Genomic DNA, 8,113 nt, shown 5'->3' on the forward strand with positions numbered 1-8,113 from the left:
CGTTGAACATCTGCAAGGCGGCAACCTGGAAGAACTTGGGAACCTTCATGAGGAACTATCGACTGGATCGACTAACGGAGACCGATCAGGACTTCGGAAGAACTGTCTTAAAGGCAGTTAGCCCACCCTGAGGTTTGATTGATTTCTTGCTTATCATCTCAATGTGTACCTGTCCTGGAGTGTTACTGGAAAAACCAGGAGTTAGCTCACCTGGTAACAACATTTTAAGTAACACTCCAGGACAGGTGGGGGTATCAAATATTGCATGATATACATGTTATGTGTATGAAAATGTAATATATTAGGGTTATGTTTAGTATATTGTTCCTGTTCCTTTATATTATACTGCCTGACCCTTGGTCCATCTTTAATTTATAGAGAGGCTGACGGATATTTCCTGTTCCTGGGAGGAGCCAAGTCTCAATGTGTACCTGTCCTGGAGTGTTACTTAAAATGTCGTTACCAGGTAAGCGAACTCCTGGTTTCATGCAGGACAATGCTCCCATCACACGCGTCCAAGTACTCCACAGCGTGGCTGGCAAAAAAGGGTATAAATGAAGAAAAACTATTGACATGGCCTCCTTGTTCACCTGATCTGAACCCCATTGAGAACCTCTGGTCCATCATAAAATTTGAGATTTACAAGGAGGGAAAACAGTACACCTCTCTGACCAGTGTCTGGGAGGCTATGGTTGCTGCTGCACGCAATGTTGATGGTGAACAGATCAAAACACAGACAGAATCCATGGATGGCAGGCTTTTGAGTGTCCTTGCAAAGAAAGGTGGCTATATTGGTCACTGGTTTGTTTTTGTTTTGTTTTTGAATGTCAGAAATGTATATTTGTGAATGTTTAGATGTTATATTGGTTTCACTGGTAAAAATAAATAATTGAAATGGGTATATATTTGTTTGTTGTTAAGTTGCCTAATAATTATGCACAGTAATGGTCACCTGCACGCACAGAGATCCCCCTAAAATAGCTAAAACTAAAAACAAACTAAAAACTACTTTCAAAAATATTCAGCTTTGATATTAATTAGTTTTTTGGGTTCATTGAGAACATGGTTGTTCAATAATAAAATTATTCCTCAAAAATAAAACTTGCCTAATTCTGCACTCCCTGTATATACAGTATTCTCAAACAAGGCTATCCTACCATTGAACAGCACCTTGTTTAAATATTGTATACCCTCTGCCCTCAGTAATTGAAAGTAATTCAGGACTATGTATGTAGATCATGAGCCACTTTCACTCAGCTTGCTGTATTTTCTCACCCCCCCAACTGTCTCTCTGGCACAAGTAAAACAGGTTCAAGTATCTTCTACCAACTGCCACATATACATTTGTTTAGAATTAATTTACAAGCATTCAATTTGCTTTTAATTAGCTATATACCTATATAGGATTTGCTATTTTTCAAAAGCCAACATTTTCTTATTTTACTATGTGAAATATTCCATGAACCCACCAGAAATGCCCCCTGGGGTATGTCCTACATATTGATCCCTTAAGGCTCGTACACATGTCGGATTTTCCCAAACGACCCATCGTTTGGACGTCAAATTAGGCGTGTGTACATTCTGTCGTTGAGCGATCCACTTGGCAGATTGCTGGAGTCCAGTCTTATCAGCTGGCGTCCAGTCTTATCAGCTGGCGTCCAGTCTTATCAGCTGGCGTCCAGTCTGTACACACCCGATTTGACGTCCAAACGACGGTTCTGTAGCTCTCTCAGAATGGCTAATGGAAAACAAAATCATGTAGTGATGATGTAATATTTCCTTTGTTTCTGCAGACCCGGGTAGCTCAGCTTGAAGACCTCCTGGATGGTTTAGTACTATCTTATGCTGGGGTGACACTGGAGGATGATGTGGTTTTGTCACAGTGTGGTGTCACCGATCAGTGTACTCTGGATGTGACTGGAAGACTTCTGGGAGGTAACTCAATCAAATTCTGCAATTTTACAATGAAGTGAGCCCAATAATATCTTGACCTCAATTCCCTAAGGGCTCGTTCACACTTGAGCGGGAATCGTGTGATTCCCACTCAACACAAGCCGCTAGCGTTTTTTTTTTTTTTTTTTTATAAACCGCTAGCCATTTAATCCTATGGCAGTGTTCTTACTGCCGTGATCGCGTTTTGCGGTTAGCGTTAACCGCAAACTCGTTACATGCAGCGTTTTTCCGGTGATTCCTGAGCGATCGCGATTAGCATGTATAGAACCATTAATCGCGATCGCTTCCAAAACCCTAGTGCTAATTTTTTATTTTTTTGTTAATCGTGGAAAAATCACTCCGACAAAACGCTGCGATAATCGCTAGTGTTTTGCGATTTTTAGATGTGAACTATTAAGGCCTTCCTGTAAAACCAAAGTGTTCAGGAAAATACCACCACTTAATTTTTGGCAAAATTTTTTTTTTTTTCTTTTTTTTTTTTTTTTAAATAAAAAATAAATAAATTAAATGTATAAATGCTGTCGGCGTTCGGTAAAAATAGGTCTAAAACCATTCGGTAAGGTTGTCAGTAAATACCAATTCATGTGGTAGTTTTCTGAATGAAACTGTACTGCAAAACTTTTTTTTTTTTTTTTTTTTTTATGGTTGAAAAGTTTACCATTTGTGCTGTAACCCATGTAACATGAAATACTCCATTACAATAGTGGTAAATTTTCCCTGACAGATATAACTTCCCGACAGGCATAAGCTGGTCTACTCTTTGGCCTTGATTCATAAAGCATTACCGCATTCGGTAATGCAGAAAACTGTTGACTTTGCCGATCCCGAAGGGCCCGTTCACACTTACAATTGGGGAGTGATTTTCCCGCGATTAGCGCGGAAAAATCACTGGACACTGCGGCGGTTTTGGAGCGATCGCGATTAGCGTGCTTTGCACGCTAATCATGATCGCTAATCACAGAACGCTCATCGCCGGCAAACCGCTGCATGCAGCGCGGTTGCGGTTATCGCTAACCATGAGAACACTGCCACTCGCTATATTGTGTAGCGTTTTTTGCTAAACCGCTAGCGGTTTGCCGTGAGCGGGAATTGCGCCATTCCCGCTCAGGTAAGTACAGGCCCGAAGGAAAATGTCAATTCATAAAGGCTGTTACCGCATGAAAACCTGAAAATACTGAGCAGTAAGGTCAATTACCGACTGACAGGAGGCAGCTGTGACTGACAGGAGCAGGGAGCTAATAGAAACCGTCCCTGTTTTCCTGCAAATCTGAATGTTGTAATCTGGTAAGACCTGCAGCCTTCGCGTCACGTGACTACTACACTTCCTCCTACAACCCGGAAGGAGGAAGTGTTTTTTAGTCATGTGACCACAACTTGGAATGCAGCGTGGGATGCACCGTGGGACGGGTTAAAGAAGGAGGCTGCTGGGTTTAACCAATCTTGCCACCCTTCATGTAGTATGAGAGCCATACCTTCAGTTTTTTCTATGGAGCTGAACTCCCCATCAGAAAACAAATCTTTGCAAGATGCTGCACACACAGATGCTGTACAGACACAAAAGCTCAGTATCTGCAAAAGATCTGTTCCTGCCAAAGATCCGTTCCTGGAAATTGCATTCATAGCCTATGAGAACTGCAGATCCTCATACACACGGAGCAGTGCTTTTCAGCGCTGCTAGATTTGGGGGCAGCCGACGCCTCCATAGACTACAATAGGAATCACTCCTATTGCAGCGCTCAGTGAGTAAGACTGAGTCAGAAGACGGAGCCGAGGTTGCTTAAAAAACACAATAATTCGGCCTCCAGCAATCGCTGGAAGCCGAATTATTTCATTCCCCCACTATCCATGGCGGCCTGGAGGGGGAATAGTAATTAAAACGGTCCGGACTTGTGCAGAAGCAGGATCAGCCGTATAACAGCTGTATCCTGCGCCCAAGTCTACCGGCGCTGATTTGCCACTAATGATCCAGAGGCAGAGGATCAGCAAGACAGCCAGGCAACTGGTATAACAGCCTCTATATACCTTTCACTTCAGGTTCCCTTTAAACCCGTACCCTGTCAAAAATGTCTTCGAGTCCGGTGCATCTTTTGGTTGTGTGTAAGTGTCCATACTTTGCAAATGGGCATTTAGCAAATAAGCAATACTAATGTTTTGGGGTTTACGTTAGTGTCATGAATTGACTAAGTCTAGAGTCTCAGCAAAATATAAAATGTATTACCTTTATAATTGATCTTTTGTTTAAAATCACTGCATGCCACAGGACACCTTGTATCAGTGCAAGCTTCCTGCAGATTCAGTCCGCACCTGCCTCCTTGCAGTCTGTTCAGTAATATGTTGCTATGCAAGCCAGTGCAGCGTCTGCACCTGCTAAGCATGAAGATTAATGCTGGGAATACACGAGTTTTGGCAGAATTACTGGCCGATCGATTTTCTGATTGTTTTTCCATTCACTTCTATTAGAGAATCAATCAGAAAAAGGATTGACATCAGGCCGGACCTTCCGGAAATTATCTATCTAACCATCAGCCAAAAAAACTCCTGGAGTATTCCCAGCATAACACCGATACTTTTGGTCCTATGATCAAAGTAATGATAGTGCTAAAATGTTCTGCCTCTGAAAAGAAGCCTCTACAGCTGAAAATCCTAAGGAATAGGGTTGATGAATAAGATGCAAACTTCTCTTGCATTCAGTTTTTGTGTACATTTTATATGTAGCTTTTAAATTGGACCAATTTGAATGCAAGGATACATTTATTTGTATCTTAATGATTTTCCCTACTAAGTAGTTGCACACTTTGGCCTCTTTTCCACTGACTGTTGGTAAGCAGTGAAATGACTCCCAAACTCTCACAACTGCTTGTTGCTGCATGGTAATTGCTCACTGCTGCCTGGTAACTGCTAGAGGTGTACCGAACGGTTCGCCGGCGAACGGTTCCAGGCGAACATTGGGGGTTCGCGTTCGCCTGCGCCAGGCGAACTTTTCCGGAAGTTCGATTCGCCCCATAATGCACTATGAGGGTCAACTTTGACCCTCTGCATCACAGTCAGCAGGCACATTGTAGCCATTCAGGCTACAGTAAGCCCTGGAGCCCCACCCCCCCTTATATAAGGCAGCCTCCGGCGGCCATTACAGTCACTCGTGTGCCTGCTAGAGAGAGGAAAGGGACAGCTGCTGCAGACTTTTTCTCTTAGGGACAGATTAGTTAGGTTCTAGGCTGCTTTGCTTGTTCCTGACTGATTAATATTGCTTTTAAAGCACCCAGCAACAGCTCTTTTCAGAGCTCAACCTGTACATTTTTTTTTTCTGACACTTTTGTTGCATGCACAGCCTTGCTAATTGATAGTGTGTGTGCCACTGTCAGCAGCCCAGCACATTCAGTGACTGACTGCCTGTGTGTGTGACAGGGAGCTGCACATTGTACTACCCAGTACTGCATATACCCCAGTACCTGTTGTGTTTACTTAACCCACCTCATCACTGCATATACCGAGCTTTGTGTTGAGTGAACCCAGCTCACTGCATCTAAGTCTAACTACCTGTTGTGTTGAGTGAGAACCCACCTCACTGCATCTTAAGTACCTTTACTGTATACTGTTCAGTGAACCCAGCTCACTGCATCTAACTACACAGTACCTGTTGTGTTTACTTAACCCACATCATCACTGCATATACCTAGCGTGGTGTTGAGTGAATCCAGCTCACTGCATCTAACTACCTGTTGTGTTGAGTGTGAACCCACCTGGCCACCTCACTGCATCTAACTACCTGTTGTGTTGAGTGAGAACCCACCTCACTGCATCTTAAGTACCTTTACTGTTGAGTGAACCCAGCTCACTGCATCTAACTACCTGTTGTGTTGAGTGAGAACCCACCTCACTGCATATAGCTAGCATACCCCCGAGATGGACAAAATGGACAAACCAGGTAGAGGAAGAGGTAGAGGCAGACCCAGAGGAAGGCCACCAGGCACCGGCAGGTCTGTGGCTGTGCGAGGTGGTGTTGCTGTGATTTCATGCGGACCTGCCCCAAAATACAGTGCTCAGAAGAAGGCACGTGCCATCACTTCCCAAAATCGTGAGGAGGTGATTGAGTATTTAACACAGAACACCTCATCTCCCGCAGCCACCAGCGCTACAACAAGCACCACATCCGCTGCATTTGACACTTCGCAGGAGTTATTTGGTGGTGGTGGTGAAATCACTGATTCCCAGCCACTACTGCAACAACACCACCTCATACGTCTGAGTTAGGTGGCGATAGTATGGACGTAACGTGTGTGGATGGGGATGATGGTGGACCACCTGAAGTTGGTGCACTTGAGGAGGTGTCTGAGGAAAGCGCAGCTGGCCAGGAGGATTATGATGACGATTATACGGATACCACATATGTTCCCGGTAGAGGAGATGACCAGGGGGACAGTTCAGAGGAGGAGTCAGAGAGGAGTAGGAGGAGACGACTCCATGATAGAAGCAGAGGGAGCTCGTCCTCAGAAACAGCTGGGGGCAGTGTCCGGTGCCATGTATCGCCAGCTATGGCCAGGGAGCACACATGCCCTTCAACGTCAGCTGCTGCTGATGCCACCGTAGCGCCATCACCCCAGGGGGCCTCAGTGGTTTGGAAATTTTTTCACGTGTGTGTCTCAGATCGGAGCAAAGCCATCTGTTGTCTCTGCCAGCAAAAATTGAGCCGTGGAAAGGCCAACTCTCACGTAGGGACAAGTGCTTTACAAAGGCACCTGGAGAGAAGGCACAAACAGCTATGGCAAGAACACCTGAGGAAAAGAAGCACCCCTCAAAAGACAAGCAGCGGAGAACAACCGTGGCAGCCGTCACAGGGGGCTTCTGCTGCTCCACGTTCCCATGGTATTGTTCGTGGCTGGGGGGGAGGAAGAATGGATACACTTTTAAACAATTTAAAAATACAACCATCTAAACTTTCAAACAATTTAAAAATACAACCATCTATCATTTTCAAAAAATTTAAAAAAAGGGCAAAAAAACTTGCCCTCCATAAAACATTCTTGGCAAATGCTTTCGACTTGGTTTGTCTTCCGCTGGCTCAAGGGTCCATCTGACCACAGATGCCTGGTCTGCAAAGCACGGTCAGGGCAGCTACAGCATGGGTCTCAGCAGGCTCCCACTTCGGGCCGCAATCCAACCTTCATTCCCCGCGGTAACAATGGCAGACCTGCCCTCCATAACGGATTCCCGTTAAAGGATTTAAAGTTAATTCATTTCAAATACACAGCAGGGCCTCGAAAGTCCGCCTCCTGTATTGTTATTTTTGATCACTACCTCGGGGCGGGCGTGCATGCCTACCTGCTGCCCTCCTTGGATGTGTGGTGGTAGCCGTTTCTCAGGCTCCACACCGGATTCCATCCCTCATTCCCTGGCCATTACCCGGGGTCACAAATGACAGACTTGCCCGCCTCCATATGATTCTTGTGAAAGGAATGTGGTGTCATCTTTGCCCGCCATAACTGGTTCTCGTTAAAGGATTTAAAGTTAATTCATTTCAAATACACAGCAGGGCCTCGAAAGTCCTCCTCCTGTATTGTTATTTTTGGTCACTACCTCGGGGCGGGTGGGCGTGCATGCCTGCCTGCTGCCCTCCTTGGATGTGTAGTGGTAGCCGTTGCTCAGGCTCCACACCGGATTCAAACCTCTCATTCCCCGGGGTCACAATGGCAGACTTGCCCGCCTCCACAGGATTCTCATTGTAGCGGTACTGAACAAGTACACAGCAAGTAGAAAATGTAAATTAAAAACAAAACGTAAGCTTTTTAACAATGCCATGGAAAGTTGAGAAGGAAGTCACACATTACCTGACATCACTGAGTGAGGAAGAGCAATCACGCCATGTTGCGCAGTAGTCCAGCATGGCCGTCACTACACAAACCGCTGTTTGCGGTGCGTTACACAGTGAGTTTGGTGTGTCAGTGTGAAGCAGTACTCTAATTACACTCCCTGTTTGATGTATACACATGCAAGATGTTTGAAAGCACGTTAGGCCTGCAATTTAGCATTCAATGTGATTTCTGCCCTTAAAACGCTGCTTTGCGTCACATCCAGATTTTTCACCGGGACTTTTGGCATGTATCCCACTCCGCCATGCCCCCCTCCAGGTGTTAGACCCCTTGAAACATCTTTTCCATCACTT

The 8,113-nt window shown here is 45.1% G+C and overlaps 1 protein-coding gene across 2 annotated transcripts in view; it reads left to right on the forward strand.

Annotated features, from left to right (window-relative positions):
• The window catches only part of LOC137531934 (ubiquitin-like FUBI-ribosomal protein eS30 fusion protein), a 45,175-nt gene that overhangs the window by 32,291 nt on the left and 4,771 nt on the right, over nt 1-8,113 (forward strand). For both annotated transcript variants that reach the window (XM_068251970.1, XM_068251969.1), the window contains exon 3: nt 1,794-1,935. In XM_068251970.1, the coding sequence (XP_068108071.1) occupies nt 1,794-1,935 (142 nt within the window). The remainder of the gene's footprint in view (nt 1-1,793; nt 1,936-8,113) is intronic.

Source organism: Hyperolius riggenbachi, chromosome 9, assembly GCF_040937935.1.
Source record: "Hyperolius riggenbachi isolate aHypRig1 chromosome 9, aHypRig1.pri, whole genome shotgun sequence".
NCBI lineage: Eukaryota > Metazoa > Chordata > Amphibia > Anura > Hyperoliidae > Hyperolius > Hyperolius riggenbachi.